This window comes from Coloeus monedula, assembly GCF_965178545.1.
Source record: "Coloeus monedula genome assembly, chromosome: 1".
Lineage (NCBI taxonomy): Eukaryota > Metazoa > Chordata > Aves > Passeriformes > Corvidae > Coloeus > Coloeus monedula.
Genome location: NC_138781.1, coordinates 111,978,727 through 112,006,709, shown reverse-complemented (window position 1 = coordinate 112,006,709; position 27,983 = coordinate 111,978,727). Strand labels below are relative to the sequence as shown.

The following is a 27,983-nucleotide window of genomic DNA, read 5'->3' as shown; positions in this document are numbered from 1 at the left end:
AAAGTAGCAATCAAATATAATTTTCTGTAATTATATAAAATTGTGTGCTGATATAATTAGTGTATGTTCGAATATAATTCATTCTATTCGGCTAAATAATAATAATTAATAATTATAATATTCCCAAATACTCCCTTCCCGCCCCAAAAAGAACCTGTAAAGAGCAATAGTAGACAGAACCCCCTGAGCACAAGGTGATGCGGGAGGGAGGCGCCGGCCCCGCGCCGCGCCCCGCCCCGGCCCCGCGCAGCCCCGGGCGCGGAGCGGTGCGGACCGAGCTGCGCGGGCGGGCGCGGAGCGGGGCGGAGGCGGAGCGCTGCGATGTGCAGGATGTCGTTCAAGGTGAGCCGGGCGCCGGGGAGAGGGGCGGGGGGATGCGCGTTTGGGCTCCCGCTTTGCGCTTGTCATGCTGGCAGCCCGTGGAGTGCGCTGTCGTATCCGTGGACTTGGGGACTGATTTATTTTATTTTTTTAGGAAAAACGAGGGTGGTGTAGGGCGGAAGGAAAGAAAACAGCAGCGTCCTTCCCGAGCTTTGGGGTCCCCCGGGAGTGCTGCGGTGCCAGCTGATGGAGCGGGCGCTTTTCCCAGCTGACAACCCCAAAAGGATGCGTGGCTTGTGTTACATAAACCGCGAGCCTCCGTGGAGCTTTACGCTGGCTCTGGGGTGGCCGGGTTCCGTGCTGTGGGTTTTGGTGCAGTCAGGAGCCTCCTCCTCACTTTTCCGACCATCTCTGCTGGTGCTGGTTGTGTAATAGTTAGGAGGCAGTCTTTGTCCGTGCTCTTCCTTTCAGGCTGTGGTGGCCACTGAAGCCAGACTGGTTCGTTCCCTTTGCCAGCTGTGATTTCTGTCACCTTTTGTACTTCTTCCATCCAAACTCACGCAAGAACAGTCATTTCAAAAGATTGCCTAAAAGAAGTTTTTTAATCTAAGGACAGGATTAATAAGATTATTTGGCAAAGAGGGAAGCAAGCAGCAATTTACTAATGATGCTAACAAGTAATATTTCTGATGGATGTACATCTTCTCTGTTATGCACTTTCTGGATGCTGTGCTTGCCCTTCTCTTATTGATCAGCAGCTCAGTGCCAGTCCTTTGCCATATTGCTTGTGTTGCATTACTTGATTTGATGGATTATTCCCTGTACTTGCCTCGCTCCTGTCAGGGTATGTCCCTCCTGGAGTGCTGGTGCTTCAGTGGCACCGTGTCGGTTCAGTGGTGGCGCAGCAGGTGGTTTGCACCTGCAGTTAAAGCCCTCCTGTGGCAGGCAGCAGAGAACCTTTGCTCCAAGTGCAGCTCAGCCTTACACTTGGTGGTGAAATCATAGAATGCCTTGGGTTGGAAGGGACATTAAACATCATCATAGTAAAAGGTGTCCCGTGCCATAAGCAGGGAGAGCTTCTACTGGACCAGGTTGCTCAAAGCCCCATCCAGCCTGGCTGTGGATACTTCTAGGGATGGGGCATCCACAACTTCTCTGGGCAACCTGTTTCAGTGCCTCACCACCCTCACAGTAAAGAATGTCTTCCTAATATCCACTATAAACCTACCCCTTTTCAGTTTAAAGCCATTTGTCCTTGTCCTATCACTACATACCCTTGTAAAAAGTCCCTCTCCATCTCTCTTGCGGGTCCCCTTCTGGTGCTGGAAGGCTGCTCTAAGGTCTCCTCGGGGCCTTCTCTTCTCCAGGCTGAACAGCCCCAACTCTCTCAGCCTATCTTCATAGGAGAAGGTGCTCCAGCCCTCTGATCATCATCATGGCCCTCTTCTGGATTTGCTCCAGCCGGTCCACAACCTTATGTTGAGAGCCCCAGCGCTGAACATAGTACTCCAGGTGTGGTCTTATCAGAGCAGAATTGAGGGAGAGAATCACTTTCTTCAACCTGCTGGTCATGATTCTTTTGATGTAGCCCACGATACACTTGGCTTTCTGGACTGCAGCCTCTGTGGTCATCCCCTTTTTGGGTCCTGCACTGGTCTCACACCTCATTTCTTTTTTTTCCTGTCTTTCTGTTCCTCCATTCTGTCTCTGTGAGATTTTTCCTACCTTCATTACTCACAAGCATCCACCCTAACAGCCCCATGTTCCTGGTGATGCCAGCTTCTTCTTGCTTTCTTATCCTTTTTTGGCCTCCTTGTTTATTTAACTTGTTCTTCCGGTCTTACTTTCTGTTCTGTCCCTATCAGCTCCTTTTCTGTGCCCTATTTCTTACACTGTATTCCCCCAAGTATTCCTGTTCAAAGTAGCTCACTGCTTTCTCCTCCCTCTGAAGAATTGCAGCCCATACCTTCCTCTTTCTTTTTTCTCTCCCTTTTCTGTGACTTTTTGTTTGGCATTTTCTCTCTGAAGGTCATGAACTTAACTTGGATCCTTACTATCTCTGTTTGCGACTGGCTATTCATGTTTTCCATCTTATTATCCTACTTACCCATGGCATAGCATTTATCTTTCTTTCTCACACAAATATCCTCTCTTCTACCACATTTTGCCTGACTAAACAACATTTATATATTGAACGATCTTTCTTTTTTACCAGGATCCTTCATGTAGGATATATTGCTCCTAAGTTATGCTAGCCTTTTCCATCATGCTTGATCCTGATTTCCAGTTCTTCTTCTGAAAACTTTTTGCTCAATTCCTCCTTCCCATTAGGACTGGTCTGAAAACTAAGAAAGAAAAGGAATTTTCTTGTATTTTGACAGTACAAGGAACAAGCCAGTGTGCTAGTGTTCTCTTTCTTCTCTTTTCTTTGTCTATTGCCTCTTTTCTTTCATCTGCAAGATCCCTGTTTAAGAACTGCACTCCTCCTCGTCAGCGGTCATCCCACTGTCACCTGCTCTTTCTCTGCAAACAGCAAGTCATAGGTAGGGCAGGGAGCAGGAGCTGGTGGTCACAGCATTTAAATTACACTTTCCCTCTCAATATTCCTAAAATGACACAGATACATTAGCACAACTCATGTTTTGTGTATCCCTGCAGAGAAATGGTTTTGTCAGATTTACAATATATATTTTCCTCTAGGCCATTTTTGAAAAAGTGTTTTTTTCTAATGTCAATACAGCATGAATATAATGCCAGCGTTTCATCTTTGGGCTCTCATAAAAGCATACAATCAAAATTAATAGCACAGCCAGATTTTAAAATAAAACTTTAGAGAACTTGATGAAGTGAAGGAAATTTTATCCTGAAAGTTGCTGATGCTGGAACAAGTGACATAATGAAACAAGCAATTTTGATGAAAGCTATTAGCTAATAATTTTCAGATGTTTATTACATTCTGCTCCCAGACTGTCAGTGCTGAGGATCACTTGTTTACTTTGAGGATGCTTTGGGGGCAGACTAGCTTTATGCTAAGAATTACATGAAAAATTTGTCCAATTAATCTCTTGAAATTCAGCATTACCTCTCCCTAAGCAGTATTTGATGAGACAAGACTGAGTTCATATTAGAACAACAGCAGTCACATCCTGCAGTTATAAACCCATTTATTTCTCAAAAATAATTCAATTAATTGGATTATCAACCCCAAAGTGCTGTCTTACATTTTGCCTACCAATGATATCAGTATTGCTGATGAAAATGAAGAGCACAGAGATACAGATCCAGAGATATAGACTGCCACATGGTACACAATGTGGCTGTTCTTGCAAGGTGCCCAGACCATCTGAATGAGTTTGCACTTTCATTCACCTTAGTGGGTAAAATAGCTCAGATTTGCATCTGATTTTTTAATCTAATCACTGGATGGTTGATGGGCTGAGCATGCTGTACACTCTACTTTTATACAAGGAATCCCAGGCAATGCAGGGGCACAAGGGGAAGCACAAGTGCTGGTAGCAGTCATTGCAAATGGGGCCAAAAGCACCACTGCGAAAAACTTCTTTCTGTGTCCTTGATGCACTGAAGAATTCTTCCATTCCTTGGGTCTGATCCAAAGTATGAGGACAACTTTTCTGGAGAGCTACTGTAGAACTTCCAGGGGAGAAAAAAGAGGTAGGAATTTATGACTCATAAGACCAAAGACTTTGAACTTCTACTTCCAGTCCAGGGTGACACTGGACATTTAGTTCTTTTCTCTTCTCATGTGAACTGGTGAAAGCAGGTAAGGAGTTCTTGAATATGGATTCCAGTTCCTGCCTACCTGACCAGTGAAAGTGGTGGTGTATGGTGTGCCATAATAAAATTCAGTCTGCTACTGTGCCCTCATAGTGAAAACTGGGGTGGATTAAATAAATCTTTACCTTTATGGATGTATTGTCATATCTCTAAACTTTCTAAAACTTTAAGGGATAGATTGGGACAATAAAAGGTAAGGAATTTGATTTTCCATTCTGTAAGGTCTAAACATAATTCTTTTGCAATGGCTTTCCAGTGAATATCATAATAACAAAGCCAATAAGACAATATTCCTAACTTCCAGCTCTGTAAATAATAAAATTTTAGTGGTTCTAAGGGTCAAGATAGGAAGACACTACAGTGTTGCCAGCAAGGAGGGTATAAACTGCTGTCTCTACTGTAATCAACATTATCTACAGGTTCTCCAGGGAAATGCAATAGCTGTGAAAAGAAGATCAGAATTTAGCTTATTGCTAAAAATTTCAGACTCCTGCCCTTGTGTGTGCTGGTACAAGAAATATCACTATCAGTTTATAGGAAGTGACTTATAATTTATTGAATGGTTGGAACTTCTCTCGTCTCAAAGAGCTGCCAATTTTCCAACCTATTAATATTGAAAATGCAACCCATGGAAAGTGCTCAGTGTGACGGGCCTGGGATAGATTCAGATTCATGATTCTTGTGTCTGCTGGTTTCTGCAAAGTTTATTATCTTCATGTCAGTGAAGGAAGCAATTTAAACTGTGCTGTATATGTGCATTTTAATTGTAAGCCATAAAACCATTGAATCCTGATTCCTTACCACATTACTTGTGCACATTGACATTTAGACAAGGAGAAGTACCTATTTCATTTCTGAAGCTGAATGATTGACTTTGTATCCAATCTGCACTCTCTGTGTATCCTGAAGGAAGGGTTCACTGGAAAGCAATGACCCTGGGTATTTTTGACTCTGTTTTGGTGTAAGTGACTGTCAGTGCAGCAATGCTTTACACTTCTGTTGGTGGTCTGGGGTCTTATTAAAAAATCATCAGCACGAGCCTGCTCTAGGATACATATCGCTGCCATCACGGTGTTTCCCCTCGACACTTCACCAGTGACAGTGTTTACCTGTCAAGGCAGCATGTTGGCAGCTGTTTGCATCGATTAGATAAAGAGAGCAGGAGCAAAGTCCATGTCTTTATTTTCCTGTCCTTTTCCTATGCTGCAGCAGTCGTCATTCACTCCTACCCAGGAGATCTTGCACATGCCCACAGTCACAGGGTGTTAATTCCAGGCAGGAGGTAGAACAAGCAGTCTGGGAGATGCATGAGCAATACTGTTCCTGTATTGGAACGTTATGTGCAGGAAAGAAGGAGATGACAGAGAGCTAATCTGAAACCTAAGAGGATGTCCTGCAGCAGGACATCAGCAGGACGCTTCAGCCTAACTGTGGCCAGCCCCACCACAGAAGCAGACAATACAGGCATCACTGAGCATGTTGTTTTCTGTGATGTTTCCCTGTGGATCTGGCCTAGCATCATCATTTCTCATTACAGAGCAATCTAAGAGACATAGGCTGCCATGGACGCAAGGAAGACTTGAAGTAACATGAGGTAGCACAGGAAGACTGATCTCTTTAAGTGCACAAAGAAATGAAATTAGCTTCCTTTGCATGCTCTGGGTTTGAAGAAACAGCACACTAAGCTGAAACTTGCCTGGCTTGAATGCAGAATGTATGCAATGTGTATGCTTGTCCAATGTATTTGCCAAAGTGATTTATTTCTACTTGTTTTTTTTTTTGCCTTTTACTTTTTCCTCCAGAAAGAAACACCACTTGCCAATGCTGCATTTTGGGCTGCAAGGAAAGGAAACCTGGCTCTCCTCCAGCTGCTGCTGAACAGTGGGCGAGTAGATGTGGACTGCAAAGACAGCGTATGCACACAATGCACCTACAGCCACAGCACTCGTTTTGCATCACTTTCCATAGCCCACCATGCAGAGGGTGTAGTAGGGATCTAATATGAAACATAGGAAAGTCCTATGGCATTTCAGGATGATTTAAAACCTTCTGTTGTCAGTAATCAAGCTTGAAATGTAAGATAAAATAGCATGATGATTTACATCAGTGGCAGGGGGTTAAGAATTTGCCAGCACTCAAAAATGTGTCTTACACAGTTATTTGTGGTGCTGACATTAAAAACACAGATCCTAGCACCTCGGGCTTCTCTTTGCAAAGAAATGTCATTGTAGTAATAGATCACAGTGAAGAGTTGGCTCAGTTGAGCCCAGGTAGCAATGATCCTGTCAGCTAGCAGACCTCCTCATAATTAGAACAACTGCTGGCCTCCGAAATTCTTCCTCTTCCACCCAATCTCTGGACTGGGCACCAACATGAAGGCACAAGATTGCCAAGTAAGAGGAGCCCAGACACATGGTGGATTTCATGTGAATTTCCTTACTGTAATTGACATGGGTTGAAATTAGTTTTGAAATTAGAAATGGGCTGATAACACAGATAAATGAGTATGTCTTTCTATTCTGCCTATAACACATGGTGAGGTACTTGATTGTGCTAAGCTGTGTCAAAGAGCAGGGGAAAAACGAGGTTGAGAAGTTCCAGGTTTCTTTTGTTTGGCATTGGGACTGACTGACATGGAGTCATGCTGGTATTGGCAAGGATTAATGCCACTTCCAGCCTGAAACATGAACTTGCTGCAGCTTTTCTCACTTTGAATACCTTTAAAGTGTAAGAGTTTTTCTAATCCCACTGACTTTAACCTATCTTTTAAATTTCATTTCATTTTTGCCCTACTTAGGCAAGTATTTGTCCTACAGTACTTCTGGAGCTGATGCTATGACTGTCATGACAGAGAGGGAAGGATGTTCAAATGGAGGCTTATAGTAAACAGGACAGAGATCAGTGTGAAAATATAAAGTCGCTACTGTTCATTTTTTTCTCAAAAGGAGGCTAACTTTGGACAAGAACTTTCACACTGCACTGCATTAATAATTGTATCAGACATACACATTTTCTAGACTAAATTATTTTTGTGCAATTAAGACTGCATGTTTCTTTTTTATAATGTCACCCATTCCTTCTTTAAATTGAGCTGTTGTGTGTGAATGCTTTTGAAGGATGTGTTTCATCCTTATGCATGTGGTTTCTGCATATTGTCCATACACTACATACATATAAGTCCTACTTTGTTCACTGGAAGTGACCTTATAGTGTACTGAGGGAGCTGAACACATGTTTCTGTACAGAAAGTTCTTTCTTATAATGTGAAGAGTCACTGAGTGAGTTTGCTCTCTTTATTTGGATAGGGAATTATTGTTCAAATCACCCAGCCCCTACTCCTGACTATGACTCAGAATTAAGTGACTCAGCTAAGTCACTCAGCTCCTGTCTCTGAGGTTATTCTTCTGGAAATAATGCAAAGAACTTTGGGATTCTCTGATTAAAAAAAACCAAAAAACCCAAAAAAATACTGTTTAGAAACAAAACCCATTATTTTTATACTTGTTGCACTTATTTTGGGACAATAAGGTATCATAAGCTCCCTCCAGTTTTTTGGCAGAAGTGCTGTCTCTTCCAGACAGCCTGATTCATTGCTGTAGGTGTCTGTTGAAGGTACTGACTTGTTTTTCCTTACTCCCAGCTTGGCACAACAGCTCTGATGGTAGCATCTTACTATGGCCACATAGATTGTGTACGGGAATTGGTGTTGCAAGGAGCAGATATCAATCTGCAGAGAGAGGTAGGATTCAAACAGGGCTTCATTAAGTGACTGTTGGTTTGTTACAAATAATAAGAGTGTTGTCTGCTGCTTGTTGCCAATTGTTTCTTTGTCACTTGCTGTACAGTGTGTTCATATAACAGGCTCTGTTCTGAGGACATCAGGGAATCAGATATCTGGAGTTTACAATAGAAAATCAGATACCAGAGGTACATTTATTATAACTTACCAAACATTTTCAGCACTTCTGGTTGGTGAGGGTCAGTTACATCTGAGATGTAACCCTCCAGGGTTATGCCATTTATGTATTTGCAGTTTTACTTATTGGCACAACAGTTTACAGCCCTTTGGATGGGATAAATAATCAGGAGAAGACCTTTACCTTTTGATTTGCAGCCTGGTCATTAAGATGGAGTGGATGCCATTGGTAGCACAGGGATTATTTTTGACCCTGTATGCTTTGGAGTTTCTGCCCTTTTAGTGTGAGCCAACTCATCTCTGACAATCACACAGCTTTATCATCCATACTCTTCCCTGCATCTCTGCTTGGCATTCAAGGCATGTCTTGCACCATGACATCAGCATGGAAGGGACATCAGCAACTGATGTTTGTGGGAAACTGCCTTTCACTCATACTCCATGCAGATGGTTGTAAGGAATAATTGCAGTTGCTCTGGTCTGCGTGTTGGCAGTGCAAAGAGCAGAACTGCTCTGGGACAGCCACTGGTTTTAAGAGAAGAGCAGTTGAAGGAGGGCATGCAGTTACATGGGATGGTGGCAGGTAGTGCAGGACAGCAGTGTGCTCATTGCTCCAACAATACAAGCCAAGGTTTCTTACTTTCCCTGGTTACCTGGAACCAGAGTATTAATCTCATGCTGACATCTGCAAATTACTGAGTCAGTGAATGCCATGTTTGATGATGTAGGTGTCCCTGCACTTACTGGCCTAAACTTGCTCCAACTATGATTGTCAGTGTCTTTCAGTGGCGTCCTGTTCTAACAAAACATGTACTTAAACATGTCCCTTCCCTTAGGTAAACATTGCTTGGAAAGCAGCAACAAAAGAAAAATTTAAGAACAGTTTTATGGAGCTGCTCTTGATCATCACTCAGGAAATACTGATTCAACAAGGCAACAAAAAAAAATCCCTTCTGAAAGCCTCCAGAATTACTCTGTTGCAGAAAGGAAGCAAAACAGATGAAGTTTAAGCTCTACAGGCCAATGGCACGGTTCTGCAACTAAAGGCACATACTCCAACCAGTGCTCTTGTGCTCTGAAGTTGTTGTGAAGCTTGGGGAAGTGAGAGTCCCATTATTGTGTCAGGAGAGGGGGCTCTGAAATGGTCTAAGTGGGGCCATGTACTATTATAAAGGCTTTGGGCACTGGAATGAATTTCTTGTGTAGCTCTAATTTCCTGTACTTTCTACATGGGGTGAGTGAGCCCAAAGTCAGAAAAGCCTGCATTTCTTTTCTTTCTCTGTTTCTTCCTTCCTTCTCCTCCTTCTTTCTTCTGTCCAGCCATTAAAATCTTACATGGTAATTTTTTGGGGCCTGATTTGCTCACATGTTAATGACAGTATCTTCTACAACTTGTTTAAAATATGGGGTTTCAGTTCCTCTTGGGTTTTACTCAAATGTATGATGCTGGACAGATTTTTCAGTGCAATGGGAAGAAGACTGACTTAAGATACCTGGTGTCCTCTGGAGTCTTCAAATTCCTCATGTCTTTTCAGCTGATATTCAACTGATTGAGCTCAATATGTTTTAATTTGAAATGTCTGTACTTTAGTCGTGTTATGCATTTGTTATTCTTTTAATCCATTTTTCCTTTACAGTCAGGTGCAACTTCTCTGTTCTTTGCTGCACAGCAAGGCCACAATGATGTAGTGAAGTTTCTCTTTTCATTTGGAGCCTCCACTGAATTTAAGAATAAAGTAAGATGATGAGTCTATTTTTGCATGCTGATACATTCTGAAGGTCAAGGCTGGGTTTTTTGTATTCACATGAACTATGACAGGGCAGTGTTAAGATGATGAAATTTTCTTGCATGAACATTTTTTGAGTAATATGAGTAATGCAACACATTGTGAAATATTAACTTGGGACTGGCTTTTCCTACCTAGACTTAGTGGCATAAGTTTATCAAGGTCCTTTGATAGTGATATCAGTCTTTCCTCATAAGCCATCCTCCAATACAAGATCAAAAGGTCTTTTTGTACCTCCTAGGTGGGATCCTGACTTAGGTGTTTATGTACTCCAGTTGCATAGAACTTACATTTCATCAACATGGGGATGCCTCTGCATGACACCATAGGATACGTAAGAGTATAATGGCGTCAGTCCTCCCTAAATTTCCACTTACCCATCAGGGACAAGAAAGTGAAATGCACCTCAGAGCTTTTATTTCTTTGTTCAGGCAGATCCTTTTCCAAAATCTTCTTAGAATAGCCAAAAGCACAGGTGGTGGAGCCTGGGTTCCTTACCCCTCATGGGGTCAACAGCAGCTCATCACTGACAGCAGTACATCAACCCAGTTTCTTTGCCCAAGGCAGTATTAGCACCTCTGCTTTCAGCAAACGGGGTGAAAAGGAGCATATTTTCATTAAGTATACTTGTCCTTGACATGCTGGCTACATTTTGAAGCATTCCCATAATCTGGGGAGGAGGACACTTGTCAGTCACTTACCCTGGGATTCCTAGTTATGTCTTTGAAGAAGGAATAGTTCTTTACCCCACAGTAATCAATTTGTCAAGATATATTAGTCTGTGATTCAAATGATTCCCTCAATCCATACCTGCTTTCTGGAGTCCCTGGAAATACAGGCTCTAAATACTAAGGGAATTGATGAAACATCAGAAACTCAGCTCCTTATGCTCCAGGGGCTAAAAGTCCTGATATTTTGTGGCCAGAGTCCACACATGCCCATACAGTAGGATTCTGATACCCCAGGGAGCTGTATTTGTGGTGAGCAACTCTCTGACCACTGCAGCAATCAGTAATAAAAGCATGAATGAAATTGTGGCTGTTTAACACAACATGGAGTGCAGCTGTGAAAGTTGGCAATGCAGGAGGTTGCAGTGTTAAATACAACAGCTGGATCCTAAAGTGCTGGATTATCTCACGTGGGACAGATTTATTGGGTAACATTGCACATTAAAATAAATGTTGCTTCTCTAACTTTTATTTCAGGGTGCGGGTTAGCAAGATTCAGAGGGGTCATCTTCCCTTGCATTCAGTTGGCAAGTTAGAGGCTCAGTACCTTATTCTGTCTAGAGGGACAGTTACATCTTCACTCAATCTTTTCACAGTCTGTGAACTAGGAGTTTGTGAAGAGGCCAAGATTTGATCCAGGAGGTGAACAGCAGGCTTGAAATAGCCTGACCCTTCATGAAAATATACAATCTCTTTTGAAGCATACAAAATATGTTGATGTGAAACACTAGGACAGATAAAAGAGAGCAAAGATCTAAATTATAAAAGAATATTCCTGTGTTCAGCTGCTCCAAATGGCTTCCCTCTTTGGACAAATGCAAGTTTGGGGTCTAGTGTTGCTCACCCTGAAGCTTTAATTCCAGCCCCTCTTTTCCTGCCTTCCTCTTCTGAACCCACACCTGACTTGGCCCATATGCCAGTGCCAAGTATCTTTTAAGCTGCAGGTTGCTCTTCCTCCCCAGGCTGCAGCTTTCTGCTATGTCCAGACAAGCTGGTTGAAAGATAACACTAGCTCCCAATGGATGTAACATGGGAAACTGGCGTGTGATGTGCATGTGAGATGATCTTCCAGCAGCATCACCCTGTGGGTGCCTGAGCAGGAGGCACCAGTGAGGTGTAGCACATGGACAGTCCACATCTTCCACTGGCCCGCTGGAGTGGCTTTGTATCAGTTCAATCTTCTGATTTAATAATGTGGTTTTCATAGCTTGGAATAATTCCATCGTTTCGTTAACGGGTGACCAAGGTGACAGGCTCCTCCATCCTTCCCAAACCCCAGCAACAGTATAGTTGATAAAATATGCCTTTTTAGGTTAGGGACAAGGCATTTTCTCACTAAGACACTCCATTGGGAGCAGCACTGGAAAAGATATGGCTGATCCTATCTGTTTTTAAAGGGCAGTGCAAAATGAATCCATTTGCAAAGAATATATATTTCTATTATAAATTAAGACATGGAATTGGAATAAGCACACAAATTGAATGTATCCTAGAAATCAGAGACTTTAAAGCAAGGAAATGCAAAGCCCATCATCTTTTTCATGCACTTATCTGTAAATTGTGATTACTGCATTTGTTACTCATATATGAGAATTCTGGAGAACTATCTTAATACAGGCATGCAATTCTTGTTAAGCCTTGTATCATTAGAATTGATATGTGCTATGTCACGCAAAGTAAACCTATTCTAAAACAGTGTCATAAAGTAATTAGCAATAAATGCTGATGATCTAAAGAGAATGAATAGTACTATTGAAGGTTAATTATTATATAATTATAATTATTACATATAATATTAATCATTAATATTATTCTCCATTGTCCCAGTCTGACATACATAGAAATATTTAACAAAGGTTGAAATTTTTTTCTTTTATTCTGATAGATCTGTTAACCATGTGAGTTCTTAAAAAACATGGTGGCATGTTTTCTGAGCAGTACTGCATGTTGAACAGTATGTCAGAGGCTATTTTTCAGCAGGCAGCAATTGCAGGTGGTCAGTTCCCCTCCTCTGCAGCATATTTCAGTGATGGTAAAAAAAGGTATAATTCTAAGCTACTTTCAGGTGATGATAACAGAGGAAAGGAGTCAGCAAACAGACAGGGAAGTCTACACCACTTAGCGTGGTGCTGCTGTTCCAAGTGTTTTCACTGGAGGTTGGCAGCTGCTGTTATGTGCTGGCAGTGAGGAGCACAGACTCTGGGGAGGGCAGAAAAATGGTTTCAGGGGAAGAATTGCAGAGGTAGCTGAGAAAAGGGTCTCCTATCTGAGCTGGAAGTATTTGCAGAGCAGGATTAATAGGTAAGCAGGAAAACAGGATATGAGCAAGAAGGGAACCCAAGGCGACGTGCCTTCTCTCAGAGGTTGCACAGACGGCCTCCTGCCCACTGCAGAAGGGGTGATAGCCCCAGGAGTGCCTCAGTGCCTGCTCATGTGTCCAGCTCCCACTTGCTGCCCTGCTCAGAGTTTCCAAGAGGCTTGCCAATACCAAAGACGCTACTTCAGCTTTTTACTTACCTCAGCTGGAGCCCAAAAGGAAGAGGTAATCACGTGGCTAAAAGGGATGTTAAAACTCTGTCATTCACTTTTTTTTAAATCCCCCACAACTTTTTTGCTTTCCCTATGGTCTGTAAAACATTGGGGTTTTCAGCTAGAGCCTGCTGGAGTAAAGTGTAAGAGAAAACCAGATAGAAGCTCAATAGAGGCAAGAGCGGGACTGAGTTTTCTCCTACTAATAAACAGTGGACTTTTGCACTGTTTGACAATTCCTTGATTTAACTAAGTGCTGTTTTACCACATGGTCAGTGGAAAAGATTCCTGCCCCCAACTTCTCTTTCTTACAAAAAGATGTATATCTGATTTTTCACAGTGATACCCCCAACTCAGAGCATGCAGAGGAATCCCAGTCCCTTCTGTTGAATGTATTCAGCTTCATATATCAGACAGACAGTAGAGCAGGTCTTAGAGCTCAACTGTCTTCCTGATCAGGGACCAGATCTATGAGCCCAGGAGTTATTACCCAGTTGTCTCTGACCCAGTAAATATTTTATTCAGAGTGGACAGATGGAATTGGGGACCATCCAATGCTCTTCTTCTAACCCCTGGACTCTGATCAGACTGATTTAGGAAAACTCAATCACTTTAGTCTGAAAGATCCAAATGGTGTATTTTGGAATTGTGTTATTCTTCCAAAAAAAAAAAAAAAAAAAATCTGTCTAAAACTGTTCACTGGGTTGAACGAAACACTTGGTCAGGATCCCCTTTTTGAGTTAATTAGACATATCTTGGGAGACTGTTGCCCTTCTTAAAGCCCAAGCTGTCACATCTCCCAAGGTGGGATCACACATTGGGATTCTGCTGTGCCAACTGCGATCAGCTTTGCAGGCCTGCCTTTTATTTGGGACCTGTCATTTGGTTCCCTACAGAAATTATGTTAATAACCAAAGAATCTTCTAAAAATAATAGGAGTTTGTGGAAGACACAAGAATTTTAGAAAACAAAAGCCAGACCATAAAGCAATAAACAAACTTTTCCCATATGCAACCAACTGAGCGTGTCTATTTACCCTCCATACAGGGAACTTTAATATTTTTAAGCTTCCTAAAACTTTTTCCTTCCCTGCCTCTCCACAGAAGACCTTCAGTCTGGATAGCATAATTTCTCTTCTTAATTCACTAATCTTTCTCTCTCAACTTCCTTTGGAGAAAGGGTCTTTAAAAATTTCTCTGGTTTTTTTTGTTTGTAGCCCTTTGATCTGGTGAGTCACCACTTGAGCAAAGTGGCTTTCAGCTGGTTGGAAAGAGGAAATAGGTTTCATGAAGCTATTAGCTTTTTCATTGTCTTTTATGGTGTATAAGGTGTTTCTTAATCCAGGCACAATTGTGATTGCTTTTGTGTTTTGTTCCAGCAGTTCCCATAAAATTAGTTTAATTTGGCAGGAAATTCTAATTTCTCATAAGAGAAACTTAACTCCACTGACCTGATAACACACTGTATTTGCTCAAATAATCCAGAATTAATAGGCAATTCTTAGACTGTCACACAACAGCCTCACATCTCTGGCTTTGCTGACACCCAAGCCTTCTTTTCTTTTCGATGTCATAGGCAGACGAGGTTTTGGGGGTAGCTGTAAACAGTGCCTGTGGGTTAGTTCTGTCATGTCAGAGCTTGAGTTTTCACGAGGCTATTATAGCCATAAAATTGCACCATTGATCAATAAATTTGATTGTCACTTCCCATTATAAAAGATCCATTTGGTCATTCAAGCTGTAACTTCTTTTGTGGATATCTGTCTATGTGGAAAATTTCAGACAACTTTGGAGTTGTTTCAGAGAACAAGTCTAGGGGAAAGCACAGTCTTGTGTCCACGTTAATAGCAGCTCTAGAAACCATTTATCTGAAATACTTTAGATAGCTTATCTTGTGGAGGAGAGGCTTGAGACTAGGAGAAGGCAGGGAAGGAGAGAGCAGACCTGTGGTTGGGATATTTTGTTGTGTGCATCATCTTTGCACAATGGCATGGTGCCATCCCAGGCAGAAGATAAGAACTTCCTCTTCATATCTGTGTCAGAAATACTGAGAATTTTTGAGTGGGGCACAGCACCCTTAAGATGGCAAGACCCACATTTGCTGTCTCAATTGTTTCAGCTGGTTTGGAGTCAATCGCCGGCAACACTGAGGTGTTTCCCTTCTCAGATGGCTCCCAAGGGAGTGTTTCTACAAGCAGGGATTGATGCATGTGCCTAGGTCTCCCTTTAGTGGTGATGTGCAGCAACTCTAGCTGCCTGGGATTGATCCCACCAAGTGATGCAGGCATCACTTCTCAAGCAGAAGTAATGGTGCTTTCACTGATGCTTTTGGTTGGACTCACACTTCCACAGTTAGCTAGCATACTTTAAAATGCTTTCTCCCTACTCAGTTTCAGGCCAGCAATTCACAGATGAGAGGCAGGACAAAACAGGGCACAAGGTTGTGGCCGAAAAAGAGCAGATGATTAATAGGCTCTGGAGCAGTGGAAAGGTGTGCTGTCCTTCTATCAGTAGAAGAGTTTGGCAGGCATGAGGAATTTGTCTGTAAAATGAAGAGACATGGAGGAGCTTGTGGAAGGAACAAAGCTTCTAATGGCAAGGCAGAAGATGAGGAGCAAAAAGCAGAATTTTCTTAGTTCCTGTCCCTCTCTAAAAAAAACCTCAGGAGAAAAATGTATATAGTGACTGAGCCAAGTTGAAAGATTTTATGTGGCAACACTTGGCATTAAAGTTATGAAAGATTCAGTAGCTACTCATTACAGAACTGCTGTGAGGCAGATTCTGAAAAGCCTTAAAGTTTGGCTCTTTTATTATGGTGATGTTCAGTCCCGCCCCTGGCCTCTCACCTGACTTTAGCCATTCTTTGCTTTTTCACAGGACGGAGGCACAGCTCTCCTGGCTGCCTGTCAGTACGGGCACGCAAAAGTAGTGGAAACTCTGCTGAAGCACGGCGCCAACATTCACGACCAGCTCTATGTGAGTTATTTGACACACACAATATTGACAATGGTGGTGGTGGAACAAATGTGCTGTTGCTTGGACAACAGCAGACACCCTGGCTCCAGCACAGACAGGCATTTGCCAAACGCTGCCGTTTTATAGTACTCTGTTCCTCTAAGATATGAATTTTGTTAACTGTCTGCTTTTCACGATGCTGAGAGAAGTAGCACAAAATCAGAAAAGATTCTTTGACTGCCTTTTGGTTCATTATCTGTATGAAGGATATGTACCAAATCTGGAACAGAATTGTGCTACCCATTAGCCTTGGACGAAAAGCATGTCGTGTTCTACCAGGATTTGCAGAAGAGTGAACAGCTCTAGAGCCTCTGAAGTACATTAGTTTTCTGCCAGAAAGAATAGTAAAAGTTAAAATATTTAAATTACTTCAAATTGGGTTTTTTTATATCAGTTAAAATTATGTTATTTCATATTTTTGAATCTCCAGTTTGCCAGGGTTTTGGGCAAAGTACAGTTAAAATGGCTGAACTGATGTTGTTTAGTTGACTTTTCAGAAAGTTGGATTGAACCAATGAAGCTCTGGATTTAATTTACTCCAACAGAGACACAGATAAGTGGAGCTTTTCGGCATTCAACGAAAATGAGTAGCAGATTTTGCCCCTGCTTCCCACCACTCTTTCCTACCCCAGGGCACACAAGACTGACAAAGAGGAAGTTGTTTCCCTGAGATATATGAGTTTTTTCAGCTGTTTCCATTGGCTTTGGATCTGCAGGATGCTGTTGCACTCCCAGTTCCTACTGGCTTGGCATGGGAGTCAAAAGCTGGTGACTGCAGAAGTGGTCATAGCGGGGTCCCCACCATGCTGCCTCACCCCTCATTTATAAAGCAGGCTGTTCCACCCTTGCTGCTGTGCAAGTAGGAATTGTCTTTCTGATCTGAGGGCAGTGATTCATCCCTCTGCAGGGTAATCCCAGGGGCTGCCACTCAGTTTAAAAATAGCTGTGCTGCCACACCTGCAGACTCTTGCCCAGAGGTCAAGGCAGTAAAATAACTTCCTTGTCTCTCCTGGAAATGAGCAATATTTGCAATTGGATTAAGAAATGTACTTTTATTGCTCACAGACGTTGGGCAAAGCCAGTCAGAAACAGTTGTGTAATAAAATAAGAATACAATCTCTTGAAAATAGGGGTTGTCTAGCTCTTTTTGTGGGCCAAGCTGCATTTGTTAAGTGGTACCTGGGTGGCAGTTTCACTGGCAGGCAGACAAATGAGAGAGATTTGGAGCACACATTTGGATACTCCTCAAAAAAACCATCCAGATCAATGTTTTAATATTAAATTGACTCACGTGAGGGGTCAGGAGACCAGGAGACAAAAGAATACCCTAAGTAAATAGCATTTCTTGCAGAAATGTGTTATAGCCTCAAAACAGCACTCTCATTACAGCATCAGTTCAAATCAAATAGGTACCAGTGAATGCAAGGTTCTCCATCTTGATTGATCCTACAATAAAGAGCCTTTTTAATGTTACAAAACCTTGTTTACTTTCTAAATTTCCATGTTCTCTGTCTCGGGAGGAAGCCTGCAAAGGCTCTGGTACCAACAGGTTTTTTTCTTATACTCACACAGCAACCAGAGAAAACAGCCCATCAGAGGGCCCAGGGGAGGGCATTTATAGTTCCAGCAGACACCTCTTTTGTTTACCAGGACATTTGTCTTGAAATCAATGTCAAACATCCTAAATTCAGTCCCTGGGGCAGTATATTCAGCTCATGCTTCACCAAATCTGTGCTGGGTTTTTCAGCTAGAGGAGTAGCTAAGCACTCTCTCTGCAGACAACAGCATTTAGTCCCAACATAGTGATATGCCAACAAGGTCAACAACAGGCTTTCACTAAAGTGCCCTGTATTTTGAGATAAGTACCTGCCTGGGTAGGCATGAGATGTGTACTTGCACATCTGAGATGCAGTGAAGGGGTTAATTCATGTCTCTATTTAATCTAAAAGATTCTCACCTCCTGGGAAAACTTGTCCTAGCACATCCTGAGCTGAGTGCTGTGGATGTAGGATGGATAAACACCTGTCCCACCCTCAATATAGATTTCTACTTCTAGTTGGTTAGATGGATTATAATGCTGTTTGAAAATGTTTCATCAAAAACACTTAATGAAATATGACTTCTGATTTTTTTTTTCCTATGGAAGAAGTTCCTCTGAAGTAAAATTCTGAGAACATCTGCACATGAAAGACATATCAAAGAAAAATAAAACCCTGTATTTGTTCACAATTTATACTTTCACAAGCTTTTTGCAGGAAAATGCTGGTTTCTGATACGGCTACTAAATACTTTTAGATTACTATATTACAGTAAAGTCTCTTCTACAGGACGTGCCAGAGCAGTAGCATGGTGGTTTCTGGGGTGGCATAGTGGTATGGCACAGGTCTGACTCCTTCAGCCTCAAGAGCAGACTTCAGTGCTGGGCTTTGCAGTCTTGCAAAGTACCTGATGTGTTTCCACCATGTATCCATGTAGCAGAACACATCTGCATGGACATATAAAATCTAAATAATTGCTGTGCAGGAACTAATTTCTAGTTATGTAGCTCAATGCCTTAAGGAACTAGACTCTTGTATTCCAGACCCAGGATTTAATGCTGGATTTGATACATGATGGGAGCCAATATTTGTGCATACTGAATGAAAATGTTGCCATAGTTTATTATGAACTAGACTTTTCATTTTGATAGTTATTTCTTGAGCATGGCTGTATATCTACTGTTACAAAGCATAATGACTAAGGAATGAGAACTTGATTCTGTTTGATTTGCTTTTGTGTGGAAAAATGGCACCACTTCAACACAGTGTAAGATGGATGTGTTTGTTCTTAGGATGGGGCTTCTGCAATTTTCCTGGCAGCACAAGGAGGCTATCTGGATGTCATCCGATTGCTGCTTTCTTCAGGAGCAAAGGTTAACCAGCCACGACAGGTATGATCAACACTTCAGGACACAGCTGGGTTCTAATTTTATAGTTCTGAAAATGAACACTGGAATTTCTCCAGGCATTGGGTTCCTGTGGAGGTGTTTCATTGGAAGGCAATTTGTGGCTGTGCCCACGTTCTGTGTTTTAGTTCTGACTGGTAACATGATTTTGAAGTCAGTACCTCAGTCATTTCTGGAAGAAGTGAAACTGAAAGCTCTGTTCTAGATCTACACCTTACACCCTATGAGTCAGCATCCCTGGAGGTTTTTAAAAGACAGCATAGATGTGGCACTTGGGCACACGGTTTAGTGGTGGGCTTGGCAGTGCTGGGTTAACGGTTGGACTCAGAGGTCTTTTCCAGCCTAAATGATTCTATGATCCTAGAGCAGATCAAACCACTGACTGCTCCTCTGAACAGGTTTGAACCACACGTATGTTTGGGTCAGGCACCAAACTAAATCAAAATAAAACCTTCCAGCTGGATGGAATGTTGATGTAAAGGCCTAGCACTACCTCTTGCAACTACTGATCTGTTTATGTTGTACCACATTATTTTTGAAGGTCTACACAGCCTACGACATCCCTGAGTTCTTTTGAAAATTGTTTAAAAAGCTTTTGAAAATCTGGGAGCTCTAGGAGGAGGCAGTACTAAATTCTGTTCTTTGAAATCTCCAGACCTTCAGACGTGGCTTTGGTGTTGAAATTTATCTTCGACAAAAGCTTTTATTTTTAGTTTTACTTATGTTTATTTGTTTGTTTTACTCTGTATCATTCCTGGGCACTCTGAAATTCAAGCATGAGTGTTGCCTTCATCTCTGCAAGTTCTTGATGCATGTGGAAAGCTTTTCTCCCCATTTCCAGCTAGTCACTCTAGTGGCCCTGATGTTGCAAACACATACAACCAGTGGTAGCCATGAAATTAGCTCCTCTGCAAGCTGAGAGGCTGCTGTTTGATCATTGAATGGGAAGTGTGAGCTAGATTTGTGGCTGGTTCAGAGATCCCTGCTGGGGGGTTAGGGGCTATATCCACCGTACATCACTGGATGCTGGAGTTAGCTAAGGGTGCAAGAGGCTTTCTAGGTTTTAAACTAACTATGGGATAGGTAAGCATACGTGGTATACAGAGACATGTATGAAAGCTCTCTTGCTTTCCAAATAAAAGGGTTTCTTAATTGTTTGTCTGTTTCTTGACTCTAAAATCAGTGCCTAAACAGCCAGAGGTGGGAGTTGCACAGCTAGCTTTATACCCAGCATGTAGAAGTGTCTGGTTAGAGATGGGGCTTCTCAGGAATCTCTACCTGCTTTGAGAGAGCCTCGCCTGTGGTCTGCTGAAACCCTGCAGGCAAGGTAGCTGTCCTGGGTCTTCACTGCACATTTGAAATTGATGGGATAAAGTCTTGTCCTTGTAATCAGTCATGCACATCTGCCAGGTGGCTATGATCACTGACTGCAGCAAGTGAAAAAGCAGCAGGCGAGAGCAAATGAGTGCGAAAACTCTAATAACAGTGGACAACGTGGCATGAGACAAGCTCTGCCAGGTATTTTCAGTATTTCCTTTCATCTGCACCAAAAGCATGACAAATCATAGCCTGGCAACAGACATTTATCTATATGCTTCTGCTGCATGTGTAGGTCTGTGTACACTCCTAGCTGTGGTGTAAGGAAAGAGGATTAGTATTTTAAGAGCCTTAACTAAAACAGTTTTCCTGCTGCCCCTAGCCCCACCTCCGAACACCAGAACTCTGCTGGCAGCTACCCCCTGGACTGATGCATTAGCTGCTCCTAGGTTGCCTCCACACTGTCTCCCAAGAAAAAAGCTTAAGAAATGTTAAAAGCTGTTAATTAACACAGTCTAAAATTTCAGTGTAGAAGGAGAGACCAAGGTATGCATTAATACATTTTGAATAAGTCAAAACAGGGTTGAGGAGCCTTAGGTTTAGCTGAACCCTGTTGCTATTAAAACTGCATTCTGCTATCTGTAATTATAATGCAGCTAATTCTTTCTGACACCATTTTTTTAGCTCTCTAATCCAATTTCTACAACACAATGTTTCATGAGGCATTTTTTAATCTTAGTTGAGGCAAAGACTTGTCTCTGTGTGAATGTTCCTCCTAGCTCCCCTGTTTCATCTCCAGCAGGACAGGCCTTCTTTGCTCGAGGGTGCCTCCGATCCCTGCTAAGATTATGCCTGGATAAGTGCGTGGCATTCGTAGTTGGTCGCACTTAATCTGAAACATTTCCTTAACAAATGGAACATTTTTACTGTTTAATTAGTCAAGTAATGGTTGGATGGGTTTCAGTCTCTTTTTTACTAACAAATGGATTTGTACTTTGTTACAAGGTGGTGTGCTGGTCATGAGGAATGTAGCTCTAGAAGGGGCAGTTTTGATGCCAGACATCTCTCATTCTCATTTACAAGCTACATTGCTCTCACTGTGGTAGAAAACTTTTCCAGGCAACATTACCTCGAATACAAGGCTGCAGAGTGCCAGGTGTGAGTTCATGCTTCTCCTTCCTCATGGTGTCCAGGTTTTCCTCTCTACTTTGTTGGCTTAATCCATTGACCTATACACATGCATCTGCCTTCTATGTCTCCTCCTGCTGCTGTGGTGGGTATCAGTTCCCCCTCAGTCTGGTGTCCCACCTCCTGTCCTGTGGGGGTATTTCTGACACCACAGAGCATTTTGGATGGTCCTGGCTGTCCATGTGCAAGCCCTTCAGTTCAGCTTTCACAAGACCAAATAGTGATGCTTCCTGGAAAATTTTGTCCCTGGCAATGTCATTTCTCTTGGGTTGTAATTGCCTTCTGCAGTTGCCAGTATTGAGGAGCTGGGCAGGAATTCTTTTGTCATCTTTTTGTCTAGACAGAGCTGGGGGCAGTGTCTGAAGCCTGCTACAGGAGATATTTCTATGCTTCTTCAACTCGCAAAACAAAGCTGTAAGATTCTTTGCCAATGCTGTTTTGGCAGCCTGTGTCCCAACAGGCTTTATTCCAACTGGCTAAGCAGATTCAAAATAATCTGAAAATTAATGACTTTTTTCTTAGCACATGATATGCAATTACACATACGTGTAAACCAGTAAACCTACGTAGGGTGCACTTCAGACAAGTAAGCAATTTGCTATTGGCAAATTAGGTGTAGTGGTGCAAGTGGACTAATGGGCAGAGCAGAGGAGGAGATGACACTGAGCAGCCTGAGAGTTGGAGGTTTTTGCCCCTAGAAGTTCCTACTGGGAATTCGAAGGGTCTTACACCTCCCACCCTAATCTGGCCTTTTCTAAAACTTCAAGCCACAAGCAAAAGTTGAGATTCAAAGCTGCAAGATGAAGTCATTAGTTAATGGGAAAGAGAAAGAGCATTAATAATTTCAGTCAGAGTATATTTGGAACTTCTAGCTGCTGGATATAGTAAGGTGTTGTCCATATATACTAGCATGTAGCCAAATGTGGAAAAAAGAACACCTTAAAAACTTATGGGGTGTTTAAAATTATTCTGGGATTGCAGTGATCTGCAGTCCGCTGGGTGGGCAGAGGGATGAGGAAGCATAGTTTTTGAACTGTATCTTTCCCCATTCTCACTTTCTTCCTGACTCATCTCCAAGCCCTAATCTGTTTACACATGAATTCTCATGTGACCTCTTAGTAAAATGTAGTATCTGCTTTGCATCATTCACCAACATGAAAATGGACAGAAAGCTCATCTACTCCATATAAATATTTGCATAAACCTGAATGCTAGATGCTGTTTGCTTAGGAGAAAGAAGCTGACCATAGTCAATGTGAGCCCATTATCATCTTTGCTATCTTTCTTCTCTTCAGGCTAAGTCCTCCAAGATAGCCACTCTTCCTCATAATGTACTTTTGCCTCTATCCTGTAACTGAGGTACTGAGGATGATGTCTGACAGCAATACTATTAATGACAATTAATGGTAGCAGTGATGTTACCCAACATTTGTATCTCCTTTTACTCCTTTTCATTTATTCCTGAAAACAGGGGGTTGTTCCTATGAACTTCACTGTGAGTAAAAAAAAGCTGCTATGTTTCCTATGCTGAGCTTGTGTTTTCATTGCTTGTGTAAATACAAGTGTGAATTTGCACAGCATTGGTTCTTCATGCAGATTAAATTGTGTAGGCTGCTCTCAGACATTTCCCAAGTTTTACAGGCTTTTTCAGTGCACCTATTGCTATTTTCTGGAGCCCTCTGGTGGGGGAGATTAGAAAAATATGAAGCATCAGCTTACTGGGAGGGAAAACACTGTAAATCAGAGAGTGATGTTTTTTGCCATCACACTAACATCACATACTCTGTATACATGACAGCCTTTGTGATTTTTGAATCACAAAGAACACTTGTTGTATTAACAGGATATATACCAGAGTGAGGTCAGTCACTAATGTCAATGAGTTAATTTGTAGAGAAATTATACAAGGGTGGGCAAAGGTCATGTTTGATCACCATTTGAGAATACTGAAGATCTCAGGATGTGCTTTTGTTCCTTCTCAGAATCAGAAAAAGGGAAGCCCAGATTATTATATCAAAGGAAGAAATAATTTTTCTGTTTCTTTGAAAGGATTAATTCACTAGTCCATGGAAAGCAGAGATCTGGTTCGGCAATGGTTTTCTGGATTGCATAAGCAAGTCACAGGAATCTTCAGCTGGCACTGGGGAGCAAGACTATTTCTTTGCTCAAGGTGGCAATATCTTATTTAGTGTAAAAAGTTGATTTCTCCTGAAAGTTCTCATTAAGGCTGTTTCTGAAGTCTCAGTGTAGTTTGTCTTCCTCTTTTGAGCCAAGCCTTCAGGCTGCGGAGGGTGGTGAGGGGAACTGGCAAGACCTAAAGGCAGGATCAGGCACCCTGCTTTGTGGGGCCTCACCTCTATGTTAAAATCCTTACAGGCAAAACCTTTTTTAAAGGCTCATGAGAATCAGTTTGGCACCACATAACTGCTGGAGTCCTCCTTCAGTCTGGAGAATCAGGTAATTTAGAATAAAAAAGAGGAAAAGACAGAAAACTAAATTCTACTTGCAGTGAGAAATACTTCTAGTGCTTCAACTCACCTTTGCCTTTGGGAGGGAAATCCATCACAAAGTTTAGCTTACTCCAAATGCGCATTTTATTTTCTGAGGTTTTGTGCTCAAATAATGATTGCATAGGACAACTTTTCCAAAGCAGATTGTTTCTTGCTGGATTCCTTGATAATTGCCTTGTTTTCTAGTGGAGTTTTGAAGATAAAATTTGTGAAATACTCAGCTTCATTGTAAGGCAGGATGTTTTTACCAGATTCCCTGAGGGTGCATAACATAATTTAATACAGAAAGTTGGTGATTACCTTGCATTGCTCCCTAGCTTCTGTAAACAGCTTTCACTCCCCATGTACAGGCTCCCAGCTGCAGATTCTGCCTGTGCATGCTGAGGTTTGTCTGTATCCTCTGTCACAGTTAACCACCTAGAGTTCAAAGTACACAGGATACCTTTAGCCCTTATGTTTCAAACCTCCCTGTGTGTTTTAGTCACGGCTGGTGCCTAACTGGGCTTTAATTTCACAGAGCAATGCACATTTCTGGCAAATTATGCAAGAGAAGGCAGTAAGGGTGGCTCTACTCCACAAACTGAAGCAGTTCTAACTTGTAACACCAATCTCCCACATGTTTTTGGACACAGCTCTGCATCTGTTTCCTTGTGATGCAGGATTTGATCAAGTAATTGAAGTATGTCCATTCCAGTAGGCTTGGGCAGTAAAATACCAGAGGGCATAGAACACTGAAGTGAAGCCATCAGCAGTCTTATTTTGTTTGCAGGACGGGACAGCTCCCTTGTGGATTGCCTCGCAGATGGGTCACAGTGAAGTGGTGCGAGTGATGCTGCTCCGGGGAGCAGAGCGAGACGCCGCGCGGGATGTGAGTAGCACTTCCTCCTGCACTCTGTCTGCAGCTTAATGCCTCCTTTGGGGGGCTGTAAGTCTGCCTGGATTGGTGCCTCCAGAGTCCCTCCTGTTTGTCAGGTTGCAAAGTCCCACCATGGTTTCCTTTTCCCATTGTGTCTGGGACAGCTTCCTGGCAGTACCTTCTAGAATAAGGGAATGGAAATGTCCACGTAGTTGAGAGACAAAGATGGAATATGGTTCATTTTACCCTGAAGTTTTCCTCTGCCAGAGGAACAATCCTCCAGGTACCCTAAAACCAGCAGCACATGCTGTGGAGGTGCCTTCTCAAAGATAATGAGCAGAGAAGACCCTCCTCTCAGAGGCATGGGGAGAGCTGGCATTTCCCTCCAGCTTCTTCTTCCCCTCCAGATTCTTCTTCCCCTCCAGCTTTCCCTGCAAGGGGAATGCAGGCAAGGCATTTATGACATTCCTCTTTTTTTAAAGGATGGTACAACGGCTTTACTGAAGGCTGCCATTAAAGGGTACAACAATGTGATAGAAGAGTTGCTGAAATTCTCTCCCACACTTGGCCTGCTGAAGGTTAGTAGCGAAACACTGAGATTTTTCAGCGGAACACAAGAAGGCAAAGGGTTTCATGAAAGACCTGGTATTTCTGACTACTCTAGTGGAAGATGATAGGAATTTGAGCTCAAAAAAGTCAAGACAAAAATGAAATTATCTTTTTTAGCCTTAATGCCGCTCACAAATCTTTTTAAACAAAACCATGAATTTAATTCTTGGAATGAGGAAGCACATTGTGTCATAGAAGAAATTCTGCTTTTTGTCACTTGATTTTATTTTTGCTGTAAGTAGATTGCTCTTGACTGTACAGTTTTAACATTATACCCAACCCTCTAATGCATTTAGTCAGAAAAATAGTGTCCTAAAAGATCTGTTGTGAGCAGATTTCCTACTAGATTTTGTTTTCCTCTGAATTCATAAAGTGACTTGAAAAATAACAGATATTTTGAAGCTGCTTTTTAATGGCTGACCTATCTTTATGTGTCCATAAAAGAGATACTTTGATAGCCTCTGTGCATGCAAATGACTGGCAAACTTAATGTACTTGAAAATGCTGGTGGCATCAACTTAGTTATTAATTTCAAGTATGAAATAGCTTCCACACATATTTGAACTGTCAGTTTGCAACCACAAACAAAAGGCCAACCATTAAAAACCTCACCAGTCAGCTGTCTGACAGTGAGGCCATTAATCATCAGAGAGAGAAGATAAAATGCACAGATGGCTTCCATTACTACTTGTGCTTCTGTTTCACTTGCTAATGACTGATTTTGCCAGGCAGAAACAAGTGCTGTGTTCATGTCACCTCTGATCTATTGACAAGGGTGGTTATTAAAAGGAAATACTGCTGTGGTAAAGTGAACTTGACTCTCATTTTTATTAAAGCATTTAAAATCACCCCCTTCACATCCCACTAGGCTGCCAGCACCCTGAATCAGACCCTATGCCTTTGGTGACCTAATCTCTTCCATGTTACTTCTTTCTCACTTGTAGGTCTGTTCTCTGCAAACATTTGTGTTTCATTGCCTTTTGCTTCTCTTTCCATGCATGGTACAAACACCTCCACTGGCATTTCCTAGAATGGGACCTCTGCTCTCCATGCAGCCGTCCTGAGTGGCAACGTGAGGACAGTGGCGCTGCTCCTGGAGGCAGGAGCGGATCCCTGCCTGAGGAACAAGGTAGGTCCTGGCACACCCTCCTCCCGGGCGAGGAGCACGGGGAGCACCAAGCGGTGGAGCCGTGTGTGCCATCAAGGTGGGCGCAGCCCATGTTTCTGTAGAGAATTCAGGGCATTGCTAATTAAAAAAAAAAAAAAAAAAAAAAAAAAAAAAAATCCCAAATTACATGCATCTTTCCCATATCTTACTGTAGATCTGTAAGTCTGTTGAATTAGTTTTGCATTCTTTTGATAACAGCAAATTTTCTGTAGAAAACTTACCATGGTTTTATCCTGTGAAGTGTTTTAACATTGAATGTTTGATAATTTCTGTGAATGTGTCTTCCTTTGACATATTTCTGAACTATTTGCTGCTAGAGTTTGATATCTAGCTGGGTTTGTTAAGCTGTCAATGAATGGTTTGGCACTGACTTCTGTTTTATGACTGGGTGAGTGAAAGTTTGTAAAACAAGTAATCCAGCCCATATCTTGTAAATATTTTGGTCATTTAATATAAAATCTGTGGCTGATAATTTCTACATCATTCCACTTGATGGCAGCACAGTAAATGCCTCTCTCACACTAGTTAACAGACGTTTTGGTATGATACTATAACCTGAAAAATGTACAAGATTTTTCTGCTACTGACAGTGATCTGCAGCAGCAGGGTGTGCAGCAGAAGAAAGTGTGTGGCTGAAACCCCTCCTACTGATTTTTTTTTTTTAAATTTTTGCAAACAACATGCCATTTGGCATGACACAGTATATTTGCAGGACAGAATAACCGATTTTCAGAAGCAGCTTCATCAAAAATACTTTATGTTACCAAAATTGTATTCAATTAAAAACAAAAACAAAAACAAAAACAAACTCATGTTCTATTACCAACCTTGCAGGATAGCACTATTTTATAGCAGTTTAAATCTTCCCTTGGATTTTTATGAACTTTAGTACATAAGGACCTGCCTCATTGCCCCCCAAAAATCAGCAGCCATGCTCTGTTTTATTTCTGTGGCAGAAGCATAGGGAGCCCAAGGGAATTTAGCCTGGACAGTCAGCACAAAATAAGCTGTCACTCAAATTCCACTCTTGGATTGTTTTGAAGACTTAAGTGAGACTTGAACACTGAAAGATGGTTTCCTAAGTGGTGGAGACAACACTAGAAAAAACCCATGTCATTATAATGCCGAGTACCGTCTTCTGTAGAGTGTAATGCTTTTCAACTATGATTGGGAAATACTTGTTCATTTCTGCTAACCTCAAGGGTTTTTTGTTCCAGGCAAATGAACTGCCAGCAGAACTAACAAAAAACGAACGCATCCTCCGACTCCTCCGTGCAAAGGAAAAGCAAAGGAAAAGCTAA

At 42.0% G+C, this 27,983-nt stretch overlaps 1 protein-coding gene across 2 annotated transcripts; it reads left to right on the top strand.

The window, feature by feature from the left end:
• Positions 1–321: 321 nt before the first annotated feature.
• ANKRD29 (ankyrin repeat domain 29) lies at positions 322–27,983 on the top strand (the record flags this gene model as incomplete). Of its 2 annotated transcripts, XM_082282173.1 has the most annotated exons (10): positions 322–342; positions 5,919–6,029; positions 7,757–7,855; positions 9,670–9,768; positions 15,953–16,051; positions 18,921–19,019; positions 24,819–24,917; positions 25,388–25,483; positions 26,545–26,643; positions 27,900–27,983. In XM_082282173.1, 10 exons carry the CDS (start codon positions 322–324, stop codon positions 27,981–27,983), a joined length of 906 nt encoding a protein of 301 aa, XP_082138299.1. The 2 variants fall into 2 exon arrangements, with proteins under 2 accessions (XP_082138299.1, XP_082138300.1); XM_082282174.1 differs by lacking the exon at positions 26,545–26,643.